The sequence below is a fragment of the Ictalurus furcatus genome, chromosome 4 (assembly GCF_023375685.1).
Source record: "Ictalurus furcatus strain D&B chromosome 4, Billie_1.0, whole genome shotgun sequence".
In the NCBI taxonomy this organism is placed as follows: domain Eukaryota; kingdom Metazoa; phylum Chordata; class Actinopteri; order Siluriformes; family Ictaluridae; genus Ictalurus; species Ictalurus furcatus.
In genome coordinates, this window is record NC_071258.1 from 27298703 (window position 1) to 27323981 (window position 25279).

Below are 25279 nucleotides of genomic sequence, written 5' to 3' on the forward strand. Positions count from 1 at the left end.
TATAAATATTAATGCAAATCATTTTGGGTGTTTTTTTCCTTTAACATCATGTAAAAAATTTAAAGTACTTTAAAGAGAGAGAAAAAAAAAAGCAATATTTCTGGTAAAGCAGGTTGAGCCAAATTCTCCTTTGAGCAATCAATGGCACAAACGTTCATATCTGTTCATGTCTATTTCTAAATAACGACCAGGCTTGCATCTCTGAACAAAGGTGATGTGTACATAAAAATATCAACATGTCTCATTTAAACAATGAACTCCATCTCACATATTGCGAAAGCAGTCTATTATGAGGTTTTATCAAGTGCTTAATTGCTTCACCAAGCGTCCCGGAAAAAAACCCCTAGGTGATATTTATCTTGCTCCAGCTTCCTTGTAGCATTATTAAGCTTAGTGCAGCAGCCAAACACTAGTACATTCAATCCGGTCTCTGCACAGAGCAAGAAGTAGTAGTACAGCACTAATGAAACAATTATAACAATTGCGACAATCGAAAACAACAAACCATAAAGCAGGAACTAAAAGCAAGCTATGAGCTGCCTTTACTGAATCTGCACCACTACTGAACAGAGGAATTTTGTTCCCTAATGCTGAAGGAGACATGCCTTGCTTGTTTATTTGGGTTTAACATTTGGAAAAGTCAGTCTGCAATTTGTCAGAATCTCTTGGTTTATACTTAAAACAATCTGTATTAAACTAGCATAACTACAGCGATAACAACAGCAAGTTGGGCAATATCTGCCGATAACCAATTAATCAACTGATTAAAATTGATACAGAATGAAACCATAATATTGCTGAACTTTAATACAAAAATAAACAGTACTGTACTTTCATTTTTTTTTTTATGAAATAAATATATAATTAACTATTCATAAATATTAAAGTTAAAAAAAAAGCTATACATCCAAACTGAACCAAAAAGTATCACAACAAATAAATAAAAATAGAGACATCCAAAATTAATGAAACAACACTTCAAATAGCACAACAAAATTTGGCCTCTAGAGGCCACTCTCGTACAGGAGAATGACAGTGGACCCTTCTCAGCAGATCGCGCAACGGATACAACCAGGAAAAACGATCACTATGGAATCATATTCCAACTCTGGTTAAATACTAATTAGTTTAGTTTAGTTATTTATAAACGACATTTAAAAACAACCAAAGTTGAAACCAAAGTGCTGTATAAGTAGTATAAAACTTATAAACAAACACTTAATAATACCAAATACCAGTGGACAAATGAAAATTCTACACCCTCAGACTGAATTAAAACATAATGAGTAAAACTGGGTCTTCAGAGAAGATCTGAACATAGCAATAGAAGGGGAAGATCTAATATGAAAAGGGAGACTATTCCAGAGCCTGGGAGCAGCTACCGAGAAAGCCTGTGGCTTTAAAACAGGAACGTGGGACTGAAAGGGGTAGTTGACTGGATGATCGAAGAGATCTTGATGCTGTATGAAAACCTGACTGCCTCTGCCAGAAAGCTTAAAATGGGCCGTGGTTGGACCTTCCAGCAGGACAATGATCCAAAACACATCAATATCAACACAAAAATGGTTTACTGACCACAAAATCAAGGTCCTGCCATGGCCATCCCAGTCCCCTGACCTGAAACCCATAGAAAACCTGTGGGGTGAACTGAAGAGGAGCGTCCACCAGCATGGACCTCAAAATTTGAAGGATCTGGAGAGATTCTGTATGGAGGAATGATCTCAGATCCCTTGCCATGTATTCTCCAACCTCATCAGGCATTATAGGAGAAGACTCAGAGCTGTTATCTTGGCAAAGGGAGGTAGCACAAAGTATTGACTAAAAGGGTGCCAATAATTTTTGTGCACCTATATTTAACAAAGACTTTTTTTTTTTGGATAAACTTGTGTTTTGTTTGCAATTGTTTGATATCCATGACAGCAAAATATTTTTGTGATTTAAAAAAAAAAAAGAACAAAAGGTTAAACAATAAAGACAAATGTCCCAGCCTTCTTTCCTCATATTTCCCAAGGGTGCCAATATTAGTGGAGGGCACTGTAAGCCTTTAGTGCTTCTTAAAACATCTTTACCATAATTTCATACAAAATTCATGAAGATCTAACTGCTACACACACTCTAGTGTAATGTAACGCAACTTAGTTAATATGCTCATACTGAGATCATCGCTCAACATACACTGTTGGTTAAAGGTTTTTGAGCACCTGGCATTTATGTTTTATTACAGTATAATTATGTTTAGGGGCACACACACATACACACAAGGATAAAAATATGGATTATTTAACTAAAATGTTAACAAGGATGAAATAAAGAGTTAAAGAAGGGGGAAAAAATAGAAAATAAGTATTCTAAGTATCTAAATACCTTAAACTTAGTGTTCTCTCAGATCGTATCAGGAATCTAACGTAGTGCTTTACTAAACACAGCTGTAATAAAGCAGTTAAAAGAATACTCCAGCCTTTTTAACCTAATGTCTATCGACTGCATCCGTAGCATATGTACAACTACTACAAATGACCAAAACGTGACATGTTTCTCTGTACTCGAGTTTAACTGAGAGTTACATACAATGGATGTCTAAGGGCAGTTGGGGACCTCACTAAATATGTTCATGAATTCTTCAGTCAAAGGCTTTTCCCTCCCCCAGTTAAGCTCTAAATCTGTGTACTTTAAGAGGGAAAAATGTATGCTTTCATGTTACCAATAAAGTCTTAAACTTTGTGAGCAAGTGCCTCAGTTTCTACATGATGGCATATGGATACCACAGAACCTTCGGAAAAAAGTGGAAGAAAGCAGAATGACTTTTTTTTTTTTTTTTACACTGAGTTGGGCAAACCTCTATAAAAGCTTTAGTCAGACATGTTCTCAAGTCTGTCTCATCGTAAGACTTTTATCAACCTTCTTATTCTTGTGTAACAGTTGTAGGCTTGAATTTATGTTCAAACATTTACTAGCCAAATGCAACAACTGCCCTTACACTTCCACTGAAAGCAAGTTTCCATTCTTTTCTCTAGTATAGTGGAATCTTGGCCAGGGCTGGCTGTGATGAATCCAGAGCCTATCCTGGGAACACTGGGTGAATACGCCGCAACGCCGAGCGTTTAAATGAAACACTTAAATGAAAAGACTCAGAGTGCTAATATGATGCGTAATAGAAATCTATGCTTTGTGTGCGTGTCTAATTAGCGTCATAAACAGCTACGTTTTAAGATTTTCTTTTTCCTTTAGTGAAAATCTCAAATATTTCCATCACTCACGTATACCTATTCCTTATTTGGAATTTCAAATCGTAGAGTAATTGAAAATAAGTCTGGTCCATTTGCTAAAATACATGTTTCTGAACCTCAAAAGTGTAGATCCGAAGCGAAATGCGTCTGAAATTTGAGAGAGAGAGAGAGAGAGAGAGAGAGAGAGAGAGAGAGAGAGATGATTATGTTAGAAAAATTTGATGTACGTCTCAGGCTTACCCGTGTCCAGTTCTCCTACCACATATATACTGGCCCCAATGGGAACAGCTCCATATACAAATGATGATGTGGTGTGTATGCACAGGTTCTGATCATCGAGCAGCACCCATCTGTAGGTTTATAATAGTGGCAAGAGATTTACAGGAATGTTATTCACTATACAAGATACATGACGCATCAACAAGAAATCATTATGCAATTGCCACTTTGAAAAAAACCCCAAAACCCCACCTTTTCAACTCATCGTGAAAGAATTCCGATTTGCAGATAGTCATTTGACTGGACTCGGGGTTGTCTGCATCTCTGCTCCTCACTCCTCCAAACACATAGAGCTCCTGACCTACACCACACGCCACCGCGCCAAACCTGCGGCCAACATCCATAACTAATGTTAGCTTCTCTGGAGTATGCACAAACACAATTGCTCAAACTGAAACAAACGGAAAGAAACATTGTGCTCTTGTTCTCCAGTCTGCCTAAACACACATGCTCTAACATGAGGATCAGATCATTCTATCTTGTAGTACAGTACGTGTATGTTTAATAATGCACTTTACACAACATTGGTGAACCTGAGGAGTTAAACAACACAAAGTATTATTGTATGAAGTATGATCAGGATATAATCTGATGCGTGTTCCTCTTTGAGTGTGCTTCCCTTTATACTAATACTACTTCCATTTTTTATAGCCTTTCAAGACAGCCTGTAAATTTCTCTGCGTATTTTTCTACCTCCTCTCCTTTAGAGGGCAGAGTGTAGTCCACTGCTGAGTCTTGGGGTCGTAACATTCCACCGAGTCATAAATCTTCCCATAAGACCCTCCTCCCATGACATAGAGCTTCTTCTTCATTGTAGCACAGCAACCAAACTGAAGGACGAAACAAGCGTGCATTTGTCTAACACTGAGAAAGTAAGTGGGTGATAAACAACTGAATCACACTGGAACACTATAACCCCTGGTGTGGTTTTTCTGCCTCACCTTTCGGACAGTAGTCATGCTGGTCTGGGTCATCCAGTTATTAAGGTGAGGGTCAAACACTTCCATTGTGAGGAGGACTTCAGTGTCCTCATTCTCCCCACCCAGCACAAAGATTAGGCCATCCATCTCAGCAATACAAAAGTGCTGCCTCGCCTAACCACACCATAAACAACAACGGTCAAACACTGACATCTGGTGCTAAGCTACGGTTTGTCTTTTCATGTCTGATGCAGCCATGTTGTTTCAGCATGCAAGTTGAAAAGCTTGTGTACACTGCCCCTAGTGGAGGTAACACAACTTGTATTTAATACACAGGAAGAAGCTTGTACATAAAATGGAAAACTAAGACAAATTTGTTACTGTTGTTAAAAAAATACCTGGTTCATTGGTGGAATATGCGTCCAGGTGTTAGTCTCTGGGTTGTATTTTTCTCCACTACTCAACACAGTCTTGTTTTCATCCATTCCCCCGATTGCAAAAAGGCAGCCATCTGATCAGGAAAACAGTACATATGAACAAGGGTACAATGAGTATTTTCTTCGCTCTTATTAGTCGGCAATATTCACTGTAATTACTAATAAAAATTACATTAAGAAAAAATCTGATTTCAGCATTAAACGTTTCTAGGTAGGAACATACTACAATGAAAAATCAAAACATACAATGCTGCTACTTTCAAACAGTAAAATCCATACTTTCTAGATTACGTGTCAAATATACAGTCTTTACCTTTGGTTGTATTGCATCGCTTCTCTTAGCAGGTGAGTAACACTTATTACAATACTCATGTGATTTGGGACAATAACTTATGTTGTCATTAAATATTTCGAACACAGTGTGTTATTATTCAACAGCTAGAACTTAGACTACATTATCTATATTTTTCAGATAGCCTTTGACAAAAGAAGAACATACTGAAATCATTCTCATGGCTGGATCAGGAAGCTGTTGCAAGGAGATGGACTCTAACACGAGCACGTCACACACAGTAGTGTTGCCAAACTTATTACCAAATTCAAAAATACTGGAAGTGCTGAAGACCAACCGAGAAGTGGACGCCCACGAACATCTACTGACGAAGGCACTGACTGACGTGGTTCTGACACATATAGTACCTTATGGATGGAGACTTTTGGGACACCCTGTAGCTCCAGGGTATCTGCAGGTATCAGCACTTCAAATTGAACACTTTTTAATACCATATTCAAGACATTTTCAAAACATTTTAAGACCTGCACATCACTTCAATCATGCTACATCAGCTATAACGGATTGTGTTCATGCATATACAGGTGCATCTCAAAATTTTAGAATAAAGAATGTATAGTAAACTCATTTTAAATTATTATAAATTCTTTATTCTAATATTTTGAGATACTGGAGTTTTGATTTCCATGAGCTGTAAGCCGTAATCATCAAGATTAAAACAAACAAAAAAAAAGGCTTGAACTATTTCACTTACTGTGTAACGAATCTAGAATATGTGAACGTTCCACTTTTTGAATTCAATTACGGAAAAAAACTAACTTTTCCACGATATTCTAATTTTTTGAGATGGACCTGTACATCTGTTTTAGGGATTAAGTAAACTATAGCAGGGTAAACTTCTATAAAGGTATATTAGGAGACCATAGCAAACCATGCATTACTATTTGCTCCAACAGTGAAAGAAAAAAAAAATCCAGTATTTCCTTTCCATGACTTTCCAAGTGAGGGGAAAAAAATATAGCAATGGATTACGACAGTCAGAAGAGAAAAAGATGTCACCATCACTATTAGAAACCCCCTCGCAACAGTGTTTACTAGGTTTTTTTTTTTTGGTAATTTATTTCCAGGGTAATGTAACAAGTAGTGTTATAAAATTTTATAAAGAAGAAGAAAAAAAATTAATAAACACACACACACACACACACACACATATTATATATATATATATATATATATATATATATATATATATATATATATACACACACATATATATACACACATATATATACACACACATATATATATATATACACACATATATATATATATATACATATACATATACACACACATACATTATATATATATATATATATATATATACACACACATATATATACACACATATATATACACACACATATATATATATATACACACACATATATATATATATATATACATATACATATACACACACATACATTATATATATATATATATATATATATATATATATATATATATATATATATATATATATATATATATATATATGTGTATATGTATATGTGTATATATATATACACACACACACACACACACAGTATCTCACAATAGTACACCCCTCACATTTTGGTAAATATTTGATTATATCTTTTCATGTGACAACACTGAAGAAATGACACTTTGCTACAATGTAAAGTTGTGAGTGTACAGCTTGTATAACAGTGTAAATTTGCTGTCCCCTCAAAATAACTTAACACACAGCCATTAATGTCTAAACCACTGGCAACAAATGTGAGTACACCCCTAAGTGAAAATGTCCAAATTGGGCCCAAAGTGTCAATATTTTGTGTGGCCACCATTATTTTCCAGCACTGCCTTAACCCTCTTGGGCATGGAGTTCACCAGAGCTTCATAGGCTGCCACTGGAGTCCTCTTCCACTCCTCCATGACGACATCACGGAGCTGGTGGATGTTAGAGACCTTGTGCTCCTCCACCTTCCGTTTGAGGATGCCCCACGGATGCTCAATAGGGTTTAGATCTGGAGACATGCTCGGCCAGTCCATCACCTTCACCCTCAGCTTCTTTAGCAAGGCAGTGATCATCTTGGAGGTGTGTTTGGGGTTGTTATAATGCTGGAATACTGCATACTGATCATGCTCTGCTTCAGTATGTCACAGTACATGTTGGCATTCATGGTTCCCTCAATGAACTGTAGCTCCCCAGTGCCAGCAGCACTCATGCAGCCCCAGACCATGACACTCCCACCACCATGCTTGACTGTAGGCAAGACACACTTGTCTTTGTACTCCTCACCTGGTTTCCGCCACACACACTTGACATTATCTGAACCAAATAAGTTTATCTTGGTCTCATCAGACCACAGGACATGGTTCCAGTAATCAATGTCCTTAGTCTGCTTGTCTTCGGGCTTTCTTGTGCATCATCTTTAGAACAGGCGTCCTTCTGGGATGACAGCCATGCAGACCAATTTGATGCAGTGTGGGGCGTATAGTCTGAGCACTGACAGGCTGACCCCCCACCCCTTCAACCTCTGCAGCAATGCTGGCAGCACTCATACGTCCATTTCCCAAAGACAACCTCTGGATATGACGCTGAGCACGTGCACTCAACTTCTTTGGTCAACCATGGCGAGGCCTGTTCTGAGTGGAACCTGTCCTGTTAAACCGCTGTATGGTCTTGGCCACCGTGCTACAGCTCAGTGTCAGGGTCTTGGCAATCTTCTTATATCCTAGGCCATCTTTATGTAGAGCAACAATTCTTTTTTCAGATCCTCAGAGAGTTCTTTTCCATGAGTTGCCATGTTGAACTTCCAGTGACCAGTATGAGGGAGTGTGAGAGCGATGACACCAAATTGAACACACCTGCTCCCCATTCACACCTGAGACCTTGTAACACTAACAAGTCACATGACACCGGGGAGGGAAAATGGCTAATTGGGCTCAATTTGGATATTTTCACTTAGGGGTGTACTCACTTTTGTTGCCAGCGGTTTAGACATTAATGGCTGTGTGGTGAGTTATTTAGAAGTGACATTAGAAGTGACTCACAGCACAGACAGCGATGAAGTCGGTGTGAAGCAGCATATACTGTGAACCGAGCCTCTCTAAAACACTGATGAACCGCACACACTCCGAGTGCGACACAGTCACACGGCTTTACTATCTCAAACAGCAACGAGTGAAAAGAAAATCTAAATCTGCTTTACGGTGTCGGTTCGGTTGCATTTTTAAGACCTTTGAAACGTGAATTTAAGTCATTTTAATGCTAAGTAAGGCCTTATATTTACATTAATAAATTTAAGGCATTTTAAGGCTTTTTAAGGACCTGCAGAAACCCTGCAAATCACGAACTACACATTTAGTCTGGTTATAAGCCTTGATGAGTTGAGGCAACAGCCTGGTGGCAAAATACCAATGGACGGTAGTGCGCTAACTGCCTGTGAAATTTAAAACAAATCTATTCTGATTGAACAAGTGACGAGTTATTCTGGGGATGCAAAATAAGCTAGCTGCTAATGCAAAAGAATGCTTTGGAATTCGTTTGGATAACATTAGCAAGGAAAAGAAATCCTCAGTGCAAATAATCTAGGCCATGTTTCAGTTAAGCCATCAATAGCAAGTTGAAATACCGTGAAACACATTTTGTGAAAGAGAAAACCTGTTGAGAAGAATCACAGCTATAAGCATGCAACACCAAATAATAAGTAAGTAAATAAATAAATAAATAAATAAATACTAGTTCTCAGCTCCACTTGCAGTTTACATAAGGTAAATGTGCTGCAGCTACTGTTTCTTTCTACCCAATTAAACTCTTGTGTGTGTGACGTTAGATAACGATCATTTGACTTTCATGGATAACAGCACCCAAACAAACAGGTTAGACATGTTTAAGGATTTGCATCTTTTCGAGACCTAACACGTGCCCAGGAGTTCCCTCCCTAAACACTGGAGCTGTATCACCTTTAACAGTAGGAGCAGTGAAAGATAACAGATATCTTCAAGAACATGCTTATCATGACTAGATATTTTGCACAGGGGGTTTCTGATATTCTGCATAAATATGGGACAGGAGTAAAGCTCTGTCTTGAAGAAGGTACCGACCGGCAGTGACCACCCCATGACCAATTCGTCTCTCATTCATGGGCTGCAGGTCGATCCACAGCTGCCGGTTCCTGTCATAAAGAGGGCACATGCAGCGCGTCACTGCAGACGGCTTCCGTGTGCTAAACAGGAAACAAAGCAGAAAACACACTCAGTGTTAGCATACATGAAGATGATTAAAATGACACTGAATATAGCTTTGTTATGCCATATTCATGGATTGACACCAAAAAATTAAATCTAGTTCACTACCAAGACTAGTTAAGGGACAAAAATCTGTGCTGTGTCTGTATTTCAATAGAAAAGAAGAAACAGGGGATTCGGAACTCGATAGAGTAGGACGCGAAGTTGGAGGCTCCTGCTGATTACGATTAAAATTGTAATTAATTTGCGCTTTTCGGTGATACAATATATTTTGACTTATTCTACTCTGTCTCCTTGTTTGCAATTTTAACTTTGGGGTACGTTAAAATGTCTGGAAAGAACACGAAAACCCGTGGTAGCATTCAGACACAACTGAGGCCAAGTGTGCGTGCCGTGAGTGAGTCCCCTTCTCCCCCTGAATCCGCGTTGCCGAGCGGTGACTCTGACTTCACCGCACTAAGACTTGAGTTGCTGGTTTTACTGAGGAAGGACATCGCCGATATTTTTAAAAAGGAGCTCCAGGAGCTCCAGAAGATTCTCGGGGAAGTGCTGTCTACTATCCAGCTTGACCTGCAGGCCGTGAAGACACAGCTGGCTAGTGATAAAGTTGCTACTGATGCTACCATATCAACACTGAAAGGTACTGTTGGGGAAATGGAGCACGCGCTCTCCAGTTGCACCGATGACATAGTTCATATGAAGACTACTATCGAGTCGCTCACTGCGACCATGACTCAATTAGAGAATAAATGTGAGGATTTGGAGTCGAGGTCACGGCGCAATAACGTTAGGATAGTGGGAATTCCAGAGGGTGCTGACACCTGTACAACTGCTGCTGTAGCAGCCTTGTTAAAAGAAGCGTTTGGTCTGGAGAAGGAGCCGGTTTTGAGCCGGTTTTGGACCGGTCCCACTGGACCCTTCAGCCGAAGCTCAAGCCTGGTGAATGACCACGAGCTATTGTGTGCAGATTCCACTATCACAGTGACTGTGTTGACATTTTACGCCGTGCGAGAGAGCTCCAGTGGATTAAAGTGAGGGATTTGACCATCTCCGTTTTCCCTGACCACACAGCCAAGACAGCCCGGGCCCGGGCTGCGCTTAACGAGGTTCGGCGGCAAATTCGTGGTATTGAGGGCGCTCGCTATGGAATACTTCACCCAGCTTGGCTTCGCATTACATATAACGGTGTTCAGAAGGACTTTATTTCAGCGGAGGAAGCAGGAGACTATGTTAAACTCTTGATATCGGGGTGAACTGCGTCACCTACACAGCGGAGTCTTTTTCGCTCTTCTATTATTTTTATTTTTTGCACTCGGCCTTCCAGCTCTACAGAATTCGGATTCTTATTGAAGATATTGTCATTGCATTACTCCACCTAGATTTTGTGGACTTGCTCCTCTTAAAATGTACTTCTGTATTAATGTGCTTCTCTGTTTTGATGCTCTGACCGGGTTAGAGTTTCTGTTTATTTAATTTTATTAGTGTTATCTCCTCGGCTTTATGTGCTACACTGTTATATTATTTGTTACAAGTCTTTAAATGGTAAGGACATTATATTTATTATTGTGTGCAGACTGTTTATCAGACTTGGTAATTTTGTTGGTTAGTTCAGCTTACTCTCCGAATTGTTTTCACATTGTAGACAATGTTCAGTTTTTGTAGGATACACTGCTGTCTCATTTGTTTATGGAGACTTTGGGTGTGTGGGTGTTTGGAGGATTGTGAGAGTAAGCAGAACATGCCAGTGCTTTGAAGAATGTGAAATGGAACAGAGTAATGTTATTTAATTGCGAATCTGTTTTTAGAGGATTTAAACCCAACATGGTGAACAAATTATATTATAAAATTCAGGCAATTTCACTGGGGTTATCTCATACAGTGTAGCAAGTAATAATCTGGAAAGACCTTTGTAATATTACAGTCTAAAACTGGATTTAAAGAGAAGCAAATTAGTAAATGAATCGCATGTAAATGAATCATACGTAAATGAATCACATGAAAATGTATCACTTGAATATGAATCTCATGAAAATGAATCACATGAAATGAATCACATGAAATGTAAAAAAAAAAAAGAAAAAAAAGAAAAAAAGAAAAGAAGAAACAAATGTATGAAGAATTATTCATACATATATCGTTCTAAAATTTCATTATGATTTCCCACACAACAAAAAAACCCCAATCATTTTCAAATAATGCATAATAATTTCAATTATAATAAACACTGATGAATTCTTGCCCAGAGATGTTGGTTAATTTTCTAAACTAGCTGCTCCGACAGAAGTTCAACATTTATATTAAAGCGCACCTATCATGGTCTAGACTAGAATACTGTAATGCCTTACTGTCTGGATGTTGCAGTAGGTGTATAAACAAGCTCCAGTTCATCCAGAATGCAGCTGCAAGAGTCCTTACTAGAACCAGAAGATACAACCACATCACCCCGATCTTATCCACACTGCATTGGCTCCCAGTGAAATCCCACACTGATTATAAAATACTACTATCGACCTATAAAGCACTAAATGGTCTCCTGCCACAGTACCTGAGCGAATTTTTGGTCTTTTATGATCTACTTCGATCAAAAGGTGCAGGCTATTTGTTGGTACCTCGAATAGTGAAGGCTACAGCATGGGGAAGAGCTTTCTCTTACAAAGCCCCACAGTTATGGAATAGCCTTCCCATTAGTGTTTGGGACTCAGTGTTTAAGTCCAGGCTGAAAACAAATTTGTTTAGTCAAGCTTTTTGTGAATAGTTTTTTTTTCCTTAGGTAAAGGAGCAGATCTAGAGAGCTCACAAGCATAGAGTGTTGTGGTGAACTGGTTTGGATGATTATTCAGATCTCGTTATAAAACTCCATACTATGATTTCCCACACAACTAAAGGGGGTTAGTGTCCCCCCCCCCACTGTCCAGCCCCCCCCGATATTTCTGTGAAGCTACTTTGGGACAATGTCCATAGTTAAAAGCGCTATACAAAGAAAACTGAATTGAATATTCTTTGGTAAAACGCTGTAGTATAAAAGGAATAAAACACTTTCGGATTATTTTCTTAGAACAGCACACCGTGCTGTATTTTATTCCTATTAAATTTCAAATATGAATAATTTTTAAATAACAGTTTTTATTTGCGGACTCTGAAGTGTGGACCCTTTTGTCAAGTACAATACTGGACGTGATCAGAGTGAATGCAGGTTTGACTGGCTATAAACACGTCATCTTTTCCTTGCACCATGTCCTGATATTTCCATATACTCTCTGTGGCTTGTTGAAATACTCACGCCCTGTCCTCACCCCCTGCAACGACGATGCACTCAGAGTAGCCGCGGGGTTTGAAGGCAGCGAGCAGTGCCTCTCCATGCTGTGCTGCACCTCTTAAAGACTCCATGCAGCACTCGCCAATCACCTCCCTCATGAGCGGGTCTCCCACCATCTGCTCCTGGAGGTAGCTCTGGTCCAGGCCCTGCACCCACACTGCAGACATCACCTCCTTCATGTGCACCTACATTCAGACAGCAGAAGGATTCAAATACATACGACTGCACACATCACAGCAAACATCCCATGAACAACTGACATTTCTACAATCAGAAATCCAATTTGGGTCTGTTGGAAGGTTTTGGTATCTTTGTTTCAGAATGAGGTTGCAGTTATGACATTGGGAGGGCATTCAACAACAGATATCCACCAATCAGCCATAACATTAAAATGACTGACAGGTGAGTTAAATAACACTGATTATCTCCTTACAATGGCACCTGTCAAGGGGTGGGATATATTAGACAGTAAATGAACAGTCAGTTCTTGAAGTTGATGTGCTGGAAGAAGGAAAAATGGGCAAGCATGAGGATCTGGGCAACTTTGAGGGCCAAATTGTGATGGCTAGAAGACTGGGTCAGAGCATCTCCGAAACTCCAGGTCTTGTGGGGTGTTCCTGGTATGCAGTGGTTAGTACCTACCAAAAGTGGTCCAAGGAAGGACAACCGGTGAATTGGCGACAGGGCTGTGGGCACCCAAGGATCATCAATGCACGCGGGGAGTGAAGGTTAGCCCGTCTGCGCAAATCCCACAGAAGCGATACTGTAGTACAAATTGCTGAAAAAGTTAATGCTGGCTATAATAGAGAGGTGTCAGAACATACAGTGCATCGCAGCTTGCTTAGTATGGTGCAGCAAAGCTGCACATCGGTCAGAGTGCCCATGCTGACCCCGATCCACCGCCGAAAGTGCGTACAATGGGTACGTGTGCATCAGAACTGGACCTTGGAAGTGGGTGATCTGGAATGGAAGAAGGTGACCTGGTCTGATGAATCATGTTTTCTTTTACATCATGTGGACGGCCGGGTGCGTGTACGTCGCTTACCTGGCGAAGAGATGGCACCAGGATGCACTATGTGAAGAAGGCAAGCCAGCAGAGGCAGTGTGATGCTCTGGGCAATGTTTTGCTGGGAAACCTTGGGTCCTGGCATTCATGTGGATGTTACTTTGACACGTACCACCTACCTAACCACTGTTGCAGACCAAGTACACCGCTTCATGGCAAAGGTATTCTCTAATAGCAGTGGCCTCTTTCAGCAGGATAATGTGCTCTGCCACACCGCAAAAACTGTTCAGGAATGGTTTGAGGAACATGTTCAAGGCGTTGACTAATTGATCAGACTATTTGTCCAGCACATACCACAGACACTCGATCGGATTGAGATCTGCGGATGTGCTGGACAAACAAATCCGATCCATGGAGGCCCCACATTGCAACTTACAGGACTGCGGCTAACATCTTGGTAGCAGATACTGCAGCACACCTTCAGAGCAGAGGTCTTGTGGAGCCCATGGCACAAGGGGGACCTACACAATATTAGGCAGGTGGTTTTAATGTTATGGCTGATCAGTGCTTGTGCTCCGGGACATCTAGAGTAGCAGAAAGACGTTCTTGGAACGTCCTGAGAATGTCAGAAAGGATGTCCTTTCTATCATTACGAGGATGCCATTTTGATATCGGAGCTGATGTCCTTCATATGCTTCTACAGTATGACGCAAGCATTGATTATTAAAGGCTCAAATGTCAAATAAATTCATTTATGTCTTTACCGTCTGCCTTGCTACTGTGGTTTTGCACTGCCCACTACTCTTTAATAATTAGTCCTGCTGTCTGGGTGAGTAAGACAGCCTTCTCTTTTTCACTGTCGATCAGACCAACATTATTATCTAATCATGAACAATTATCGGTCAGTTCATGTACATAGAACAAAACAGCTACTGTCTCCTAGCTTTAAGAAAAGATGTAAGGATTGCCTTCATGCATTTTAAAAGAAGCATGTAACAGCCTTCATCCTCCAAGATGCGGGGCAGACTGTTGTGCTATAAGGGAACTGTTCTGGACTAAAATAACTGGGTTAAAAATAAAATAGAGGTGGCTCAACAATAAAGCAGTCACCCTAACATCAGGAAATGACAAATTCACAGCCATTTGTGGCCAGAAGCCAGAGGAGCAAAATCAGTCATGCTCTCAGAGAGGATGGGAGGGCATTGCTCTCTGACCCCGGTCAATCACAATGACACTAGCCAATCGTGGTTGTCTGTGAGCTCATGTATGAAGAAGAGGGCAGATAGTGCGTTCATCCGAGTGTGTTACGCAGCCCTGTGATGCAGCATGAGAATTAGTCTCGGAAGATGCACGTATTAGCCTTGTTCATCCTCTCCGGTTGGTAGCTGTGGTACAACAGCAGAAAGATGGCTGACCAAACTGGAGAGAAAATGGGGAAACCCTAGCCGTAACAGTTTGATTATTATTATTATTATTATTAATAGTAATTAATATTAAAATTATTATAATCTAATTATTAATAACATAGTTCGCCTCTCTCACCCGACGGGCCTCGATGTCGTAGGCGAGCCAGCGCACCACGGCCTCCAGCACGTACTTCTCATTACCCACGTTGAGTTTCTCCATGGCTAACAGCTCGCACAGACGCTCGGGCGGCAGCTCGCGGAACTCCTCCGTGTCCACCACGTCCCTGAAGTGCGTCTGCAGGTACTCGGTGGCCACGTGGTGCACGTGGTGTAGGCAGTAGTGCAGGGAGAAGAGCCGGATGCCGATGCAGTTCTCCGCCGTGATGCAGCTCTCCAGGAACTGACAGCACAGTGACTTGAGGTCGGTGAGGAGCAGCATGTCAGCAGCCTGCACCACGTCCTGGATAGTGTCCTCACTCAGAGAGATCTATAATCAGACAGGACGTTTGACAGGTGTTCCTGACAGCTGCTTTGTAACACACACACATTCAGATAATCAAATGCATCACCTCTCCACTGAATATGTAGTCCAGGATCTGCTTCATGATGGGCATAGAGATGCCCTGCAGCTCGATTCTGTATGTCGAGCCATCCTCTTTGGGTGGGTTGTAATTTAGCTTGGTCCTATAAATATGTAAACATGGTGGGGTAAATTGTGCAATTGGTAGCGTATATGTGATTACAATTTTGACCCATTTCCCTGCACTAAGGAAAGAACGGAAAACTAGTGTTGACTCAAAACTCGTTTATAATCGAAGTCTAAAGGGAGTTAAAACTCATTTATCCAAAACATTTTTTGTATAATGCTTTCCTAAATACAAATTTTTCAGGTGAACAACACACAATACACAGGTAAATGATCTGCACTTATATAGCGCCTTTTAATCTTAGCGGTTCTAGAAAGCGCTTTACACTGTTTCTCATTCACACACGCTCACACACCAATGACAGTAGAGCTGCCATGAAAGGTTCTAGCCTGCCATTGGGAGCGACTTGGGGTTCAGTGGCTTGCCCAAGGAAACTTAGGTATGTGGGCTGGGAATCAAACCACCAACCCTGTGAACAACCCAGACATCCCGCTCTACCACCTGAGTCACAGCCGCCCCAGCATTTATGGAAATCTCAGCCTGGAGGGGTTGGGGGTTTGAATCCCGCCTCTTCCCTATGTGCGTGGAGTTTGCATTTCCCCCCGGTGCTTCAAGGGTTTCCTCCGGGTACTCCGGTTTCCTCCTCCAGTCCAAAGACATGCGTTGTAGACTGATTGACATTTCCAAATTGTCCGTAGTGTGTGATTGTGCCCTGCAATGGGTTGGCACCCCGCCCTGTGCCCCGAGCCCCTGGGATAGACTCCAGGCTCCCCCGCGACCATGTGGAGGACAAGCAGCATGGAAAATGGATGGATGGATGGATAGAAGTCTACAGTGTCAGTGCTTTGTAAGAGTCAGAGTTGAAGCTATAACTTTTTAGCTAAAAGTTTTCTGACAAGGGATAAAAAAAAAAAGAGGACAGAGCTGTTTGAGCTTGTATGTTTCTGGGTAACATAATAAGCAAATTATTTGACTTTCAAGATATGACGGAGGAAAAAGAAGAAGATATGCTGGTGAGGGAGGGAACATTAGTGAGCAGGAACTAACATGCTTTGCTGATGTTATACAAGATTAAACCTAATAGATAAAACATATGAAATGCCATTCTTTAATAAATAAAGAATAGGAAGCACACTTCTGTGATATAAGAAGAATAAAACACTTCTGCACGTGCCATTTTCGAAAAACAAATTAAATTCTTAGGTGGCATCTCACGACCCTGTTGTTGATTATTTTCCTATAACTACACACTCTGGCATGTTTTAGACTTTACATATTTGAAACACTTTTCAGTGAAATTCAACAACTGCCTTAACTTCCATTATATGTGTGCTTTAGGCTACACGAGCAGTGCATAGAAATTAGGTTGAAAAACAGGTTTCTTGATTAGCTAGGAGTACGTAATGTGAAGGATGGGAATGTGAAGGTGTGACAAGATATAAACATCGGATACATGATGAACAACCTCTGCTCCTGGGGCTCCAGCAGCCTAAAAGAGTTGCTCCCCACCCTGAGCTGACACACCTGATCCAGTTCACCAATTAAAGGTTATGGCCAGTAAACAGTGTGTTGTGTTAAAACTAGGGCTGTCAACACACGAGTAATCTAAAAATTTGAACGCCTTTTTTTTTTGCGCAAATTAATCATTTGATGAAGTTTGACCCCGTTATCGCAGCGCAGATAGTTACCTAGCTTTGTGTGATAAGGGCATGGCAAACGCGAGTAACGGCAAGTTTCATTATAAAAAGCTTCCAGGTGGAAGTTTTGATTAAACCAAAGTTGTGTGAACTTATTGCAGTGATGAACTGTCCTTCCACCAAAGCACGACAAGTTTGAAGTAGCATCTTTGGGGCGAAACACATTTTTGCTTATGTTGGCAAAGATGCTAGTTTTGAAACAGGGTCAACAAGTCAAGCTCGTCAAACGACGCTGGTGGAGTGCGGCCGGGGAAAGTTTGTCAACAAAACAACAACAGCAAAGCTAACTAGCGCAATCGCTAAATGAATCGCTTCAGACTGCAGGCCCATCAACATAGTTCAGGACCGGGGGCTTCAAGACATCATGCACATCACCACAGGCGACCCATCATACAAGCTACCTTCGAGGGGAACTATTGTTACGAGAATACATGAACTGTACAATGCTGAAAAAGCTATGAAAGTGAGGCAGTTTGCAGAAGGTACTTTTATTGCACTTACTAGAGACCACAGGACATCACACCTAATTGATGACAACTGACAGCTGCACTCATTCACTTTAGGCGTGTTAAAAACAGAAGAAAGGCCGAAGCACGCGCTAGCCAGTTCGTCAAAGTTGCAAATGAGCGGGAGATAACGGGCAAGTTCACAACCATAGGAACATATAGCAATATTATTGCCACTGCAAGGCGTCTACCATTAGAGCATGCGCCGTGTGTGGCACATGCTCTTTTGACAGCGTTTTAGCCAAGTGCCGTAAAATAGTCGGACACTTCAGACACAGTCCCGCAAACACAGCAGAGCTGAAAGCTCAGCAAGCCTCTCATGGAGGAGTCCCTTGTCCAGGATGTACCGACGCGCTGGAATTCAACTCTTGAAATGATAAGGCGGATTCAATACAACAAAGATCCACTGAAAGCAACGCAGGCACAGCAGGAGCACAACTTAGCCATGCTAACCTCAGCTGAATATGACAGGCTGGCAAAGATGGAAACGTTGCCAGTTGTATTGAATCTCCTTGCAGCTCTCGCCTGGTTTCCCATTGAAGCTAAGCAGGGTTGAACCTGGCCAGTACCTGGATGGGAGACCTCCTGGGGAAGGGGCACTTACCCTGTGGTCTGTGTGGGGCCTAATGGCCCAGTATAGTGACGTGGACACTATACTGTAACAATACTGCACAATCTTTCGGATGAGATGTTAAACCGAGGTCCTGACTCTCTGTGGTCATTAAAAATCCAAGGACATTTCTCATAGGGGTATAACTGGTGAAATAACTGGTGAATTTCACCTGTCCTGGTGAAATTCCCCCATTGGCAGTCCTCTATCACGGCCCCCTAATAATCCCCATCTCTGAATTGGCTACATCACTCATACACTAATAGCTGGTGTGTGATGGGCGTTCTGGCGCACTATGGCTGCCGTCCCATCATCCAGGTGGTGGTTGAGGATGATGGGACGCCCACCCCAAACTATTTAAGGTGCTTTGAGTGTCTAGAAAAGTGCTACATAACTCTAACTAACTAATGTTGCTGGAGCCCTGCAGGTAAGAAATTGGAGAAGACAGAGAAATCACCTTACCTGCAGGGCTCCTTACCTTTCTCTGTCTTCTCCAATTTTACTGATAAAAATGATTAATTTGTAAGTCATCTAGACATAACACCCTAAACAGATGCCATCTGAATGAAAACTGTAGTCAATTGTGTGGTGCTCTGTTTACACTGTAGGTACATCACTAAGCTTCTAGGTGGTGAAAAACATGTATTCTGCTACATGGTGCTACCCACACTATGTCATCTCCTGCATACAACGGAGGTCTCTGATGTTGATCCTGCTCCATAGTGCAGTTCAAGGCTGCATTCACAAAGGACCTCAACGGGCGAAATGAGAACTCAAACCTGTGGTGGGTTAAAGGTAGCAATCGCTCTAGATCCTAGGTTCAAGGACCTTAGGTACTTGCCCAGAGCAGAGAGGGGAGAGGTGTGGCAAAGCTGAGGGAGATGCTGAAGGATAGAGAACCTGCACCACAGACCTCTGGAGAAAAAGTGGAGCCAGAGCCACCAAAGAAGAAGATGGCCCTCCAACTCATAGGATCAGAGTCGGAGTCTGATGAAGAGGTACTGTCCATAGATAAATCTCTAGAGAGGTACAAGGCAGAGCCCTGTGTCAGCATAGAAACATGTCCACTACAGTGGTGGTCGTCACAAGCAGGTGCATATGGAAAGCTGGCCCATATTGCAAAAAGGTACTTGGAGACTCTTTGGCAGGCTACATTCTGCAGAAGAAGAGGTCAGCTCTATCATCTGAAAATGTCAACATGCTAGTCTGCCTGAGCAACTGGTTGGAATAAGAATAGACTGTATGATTGGTTGACAGGAGGCATGATGCACAGACGCACACTGTTTGAAGTAATTATATTTAACCCAGAATGTCCAGACCGTTCACTCGGTCTCTTCACAGACATTATGGCATTCCATTTCTAAAACACGCCTACTTATTTGGTGCCTTCGTTTGAGTTGATGTTACTATGCAAAAAATTTACAGTTAAGCGATTTGTGTAGGGATGCACCGAATGATTGGCAACCGAAATTATTTGGCCGAAAATAGCAAAAAAAGCATCTTCAGTGTTCACCCGAATAAGTGAAAAGGCCGAATAAATTTGACCGAACAATGACGTGTTTGATGACGCGACCAAATAGCCTTGCAACCAGAGTGAGATGTGCGAATGTCACGACCTCGATGAGGGGGCGTGCGCATGCACGAGCTACGTGCTCTTTGGATGTTGACGGAAGTTTACTGTGGACATGTGCGTTTGTTTTGTTTCTGTTCCGGAGTATTCTGTCACGGCGCGAGACGTAAGGGAGTAGAGTACGGAAGCAGGTAAAGACGTATTTATTTAAGGGCAGGCAGACAAATCCAAATCGTAATCCAAAAAACGTAGTCAAGACAGGCAAAGGGTCGGGCGACCAGCAAACAGGCATAAACGGGGCAAAGCAGGAATCAAAGTTGCGGTCACAGAAAACAGGGTCACAACACAAAACAAGAAACATGAACTAGTCCTATGGACTGGGAGCGGAAAAACCAGCAGGGACTAAATGAACTAATCTATAGTTCAAACTAACTAAATCTATCAAGGACCATAACATTAACAACGTATCTAACTATACATCTACTATAATACTCTGCGAGGTGTACAGGGAAGCGAGCGGTATATATCCCCAATATAATCAGCCGTATAGAACCCAATAGAACCATTTTTTGCACTCTTGTCACTGCACCTTTTAGTTCTAGGCTTCAGAGTGTTCCATTCTTTCAGCAGTCAGTTATAGGCCTAACATCGGCTATTCAAGGGGGGCTCAAAGATGACCACATCAAAATATTTTTATTTTACTCATTTATTTAATTAAAGTTATATTGTGCCTTGTTGGTAGCCTATGCCTGCTGGAATGAAAAAAAATGTTCAGTGTTAAATAAATATTTTGAAATTGTAGTTTTTGTAATTTATTTTTTTCTTTGAAAAGCAAGACAAAATAGTAAAAAGCACATTTTGACTATTTAATTTATGCAATGGTGGCAAAATAAATGGAAAAAAACGCAACAAAACGTGTTCGGTATTCGGCCAAGTTTTTCATCATATTCCTCAACAAATTAAATTGTTATTGAACACTTGCTAAATAAACGTTAATAGTTGAGATAATAAAACTGAAGAATCTGTTTCCTTAAACCGGTTTGTCATGCATTTATTAATTTTATTTCTTTACAAACACCGCACGTTTACAAGTAAATCCTCATATTTTAAAATTTGCGATTTATCGTGATTAATCACAGCGCATGACTGTGATTAACTCGATTAAACTTTTTAATCAATCGACAGCACTAGTTCAAATGTAACCCCTACAGGGTTAGGCAACCTATTTTTTGTTATTATCTCAGCTATTATGCATCATGCCAATCTCTACAGATAATAAATAAACGCTATTTTGCCACCGGTTGGAGTGGTTTTACAGTATGTGGTTGCTGCACAAGTGCATAATCACCTTGCATGAAAACCTCTCTCTTCTTCGGGTGTTCCACCATGTGGAAGAAATCCTTTCATATGAGACTGAAGGTGTTTTCACACTGGGTCCTTTTCAGATCTCAGACCCTTTTATTATATTAAGAAACCCTTATATTAAGAAACTAAAAATCACAAAGTAAGGTTTTTAGCTCAAAGTTATGATATGATATCAAACCATGTGATATGAGTGAGAAAACTAACCTTTGAGGAGATAGCTCAACTGTCATCATCACTGAAGTCAGCATCATAAGGTGAAGCCCCAGAGATAAACAATGCAATAAACAACAGGAGTTTTTTTCCACCATATTTGTCTTGTCCTTATCCTCTGCAGTCGTTCGTGGTGTTGTGCTTTGATTTCTTTCATTTTTTGTTATTGTGTTCTCTATTTCTCGTTTGTAATTTTAAAAATGTTGTACAGGAAAATTAGCACAAGTTTAGGGTCAGCCATCCTGCAGAATATTGCTGTACCCACAAAGCACTGCAAGAAGACTAGGAACGGAAAAGCGACAGTATGAACACAAAAAGGTCTGAGACTCCATTACTTTAAAACTACTATATTCCTATGTAACTGAATAAAAGGGGGCTTTAACTTTGATATAACAAAAAAAAAAATGCTGTGTCAGTTGACCCTGAAGTGCTGTTTGCACTAACTTTTCTGCAATCACATGGCATGGTGAAGGTCATCATTGGAGGGCTCTCAAAATTTTTTCAATATTTAGGCAAAACTGAACACTGAAACCCTGTTTGAGATAAGTTAACATTTATTTTTTGTCATTTAAAAAAAGTTTATATATTTTGAGTATTTTGTTAAATGGTAAAATGTAATTGTTGCCATACGACAACAAGATGAGATAATGTACCTGTGGTATGCGCGTTCACGAATCGCCTACATAGCAAGAAAGACACAAGGCTTATCTAATAGTAGATTTACATTGTTTCACATTCAACGCAAGAAAAACTGTTGCAATTTCACTTATTTTGCGGTTGTACCTTTATTTTCTAAATTTTATGTTTCAAGAGAAAGAATAAAAAAAAATCCGTGTTTTGAAACACGGATGAAATTTTGTATGTATATTGAGTACAGGATTTCTCTGAGGTTTTTTATGATTGTTTCGGCCATCATGTTGCGGAATTTTGTAAAAATTTGTGACGCTATTTATGGAGTATTTTGTGGGGTTTTTTTTTTGCGGAAAACTTCTTTAATTGGCGAAATCGCAATTGCATGAAATTGTTTTGTCTTTCGCAGTGATGTTTGTTGGTGAATGAGTACTAATTTTTACTCATTTAAAAAAAAAATCGCAAGCTCCTCTGAATATTGCGGAGTTTCCTGCATTACCTGAGTGTGAGGAGGAGGAGTGTGAAGAGTGTAAGGAGGAGGAGTGTGAAGACTGTGAGGAGGAGGAGGAGTGTGAAGAGTGTGAGGAGGAGGAGGAGGAGTGTGAAGTGTGTAAGGAGGAGGAGTGTGAAGTGTGTAAGGAGGAGGAGGAGTGTGAAGAGTGTGAGGAGGAGGAGGAGTGTGAAGAGTGTGAGGAGGAGGAGGAGTGTGAAGAGTGTGAGGAGGAGGAGGAGTGTGAAGAGGAGTGTGAAGAGTGTGAGGAGTGTGAAGTGTGTGGAGGAGGAGAAGTGTGAGGAGGAGGAGTGAGAGGTGTAAGGAGGAGGAGTGTGAAGAGTGTGTGAGGAGGAGGAGGAGTGTGAAGAGTATGAGGAGGAGGAGGAGGAGGAGGAGGAAAAGGAGGAGTGTGAGGAGGAGGAGTGTGCAGAGGAGGAGTGTGAAGAGTGTGGGGAGGGAGGAGTGTGAAGAGTGTGGGGAGGAGTGTGAGGAGGAGTGTGAAGAGTGTGAGGAGGGAGGAGGAGGAGTGTGAGGAGTGTGAGGAGGAGTGTGAAGAGTGTGAGGAGGGAGGAGGAGGAGTGTGAGGAGGAGGAGGAATGTGAGGAGTGTGAGGAGGAGTTTGAAGAGGAGTGTGAAGAGTGTGAGGAGGGAGGAGGAGGAGTGTGAGGGGTGTGAGGAGGAGGAGGAATGTGAGGACTGTGAAGAGGAGGAGGAGCATGAAGAGGAGGAGGAGTGTGAAGAGTGTGAGGAGGAGGAGGAGTGTGAGGAGGAGGAGGAGTGTGAAGAGTGTGAGAAGGAGAAGAGGAGGAGTGTGAGGAGAAGGAGGAAGAGGAGGAGCGTGAAGAGGAGGAGTGTGAAGAGTGTGAAGAGTAGGAGGAGGAGTGTGAAGAGTGTGAGGAGGAGGAGGAAAAGGAGGAGTGTGAGGAGAAGGAGGAAGAGGAGGAGCATGAAGAGGAGGAGTGTGAAGAGGAGGAGGAAAAGGAGGAGCATGAAGAGGAGTTGGAGGAGTGTGAGGAGGAGGAGCGTGAGGAGGAGGAGCGTGAAGAGGAGGAGCATGAAGAGTGTGAAGGGAGGAGGAGGAGGAGTGTGAGGAGGATTGTTATGACACACCCTGTTGCTGCTCCAACATGTCTAAGACGCTTCACAACATGACTCAGGCCGCATTTCAGTCTTACTCAGCATGAAAAACAACTAAACTGAACAGCAGCTATAGCATAAGAATACTCTATGTCCATAACAACACACCAGCATGCAGCACAGTTATGGGAGCTGATGACGATTGTGACATTTTAATAGAAACGTCCCAAGTTTCAGTACCTGATATATGGGCTCGCGGCTGCCAGGATATTTTTCTGTACAGGGATTTCTTCACCTTCCAAAACCAAAACAGCGTCCTGGAAACTCCCATCTTCTCTGAAGGAACGCAGGGATCTTAAAAGCTTCTGGGAATGCTGTGGATCCGAGACGACTGACCCGGGATCAGCCTGAGCTCCCGCCTTTGCTCCGGCTTTCGACATTTTCCACTAACTAACCAACTAACTATCTCAGCTCCTGGGAAAGAAAATTAGCTATAAAATATTAACGATGGCGCATAACATGAGTAAACAACCTGGATTACGGCGCAATTCGCGTGTATTACCTAGTGTTATAAATATAAGGCGTGATATAATTATTTGTTATAACCTAATTCCCGACCTATGACTTCATGCTTCTGGGAGGATTCTCTCTGTGGTCACGCCGAAAAAAAAAGCTACACTAATGTAAATACAGCAACTTCTTCTACTTCTTCTCGGTGATGGGTTATGGCGGACTGGAGAGCTGCTTACCGCCACCTGGTGGACTAGAGTGCTAGAGCAGTCACTGTATATATAATTACATAGGATTTAGCACACGAGGGAGCTAGTGTTCTTTCATACGTGGCAATAACTATATATATATATATATATATATATATATATATATATATATATATATATATATATATATATATATATAGATAGATAGATAGATAGACAGATATATATGTATAAAATTTGTAAGTATTTATCTCAACATCGATACAATGTAAATGTGATAAGAATAAAAAACCAACAAACACCTACTGCGTATGTGTAAGACCATAAATAAAAAATGCACCCTGCATATTCCATCCATCCATCTTCCATAACGCTTATCCTACACAGGGTCGCGGGGGAACATGGAGTCTATCCCAGGGAACTCGGGGCACAAGGTGGATGACAACATGGTGCCAACCCATCATTATATATATATATATATATATATATATATATATATATATATATATATATATATATATATATATATATATCTCATTATTATTATGTATAAAGCAGTGTGACCTTGTTTTAAATCCTCATTGTTATTATCAG

At 41.2% G+C, this 25279-nt stretch overlaps 1 protein-coding gene across 1 annotated transcript in view; it reads right to left on the reverse strand.

Annotated features, from left to right (window-relative positions):
• The window catches only part of gan (gigaxonin), a 25621-nt gene extending 827 nt beyond the window's left edge, over positions 1–24794 (reverse strand). The window contains exons 1-10 of the mRNA XM_053623492.1: positions 24207–24794; positions 15731–15845; positions 15298–15648; positions 12714–12934; positions 9290–9411; positions 4825–4937; positions 4448–4600; positions 4200–4336; positions 3699–3833; positions 3468–3577 (exon numbers count right to left, since the gene is read on the reverse strand). Coding sequence (XP_053479467.1) covers positions 3468–3577; positions 3699–3833; positions 4200–4336; positions 4448–4600; positions 4825–4937; positions 9290–9411; positions 12714–12934; positions 15298–15648; positions 15731–15845; positions 24207–24406 — 1657 coding nt within the window. The 5' untranslated portion in view covers positions 24407–24794. The remainder of the gene's footprint in view (positions 1–3467; positions 3578–3698; positions 3834–4199; positions 4337–4447; positions 4601–4824; positions 4938–9289; positions 9412–12713; positions 12935–15297; positions 15649–15730; positions 15846–24206) is intronic.
• Positions 24795–25279: the final 485 nt, after the last annotated feature.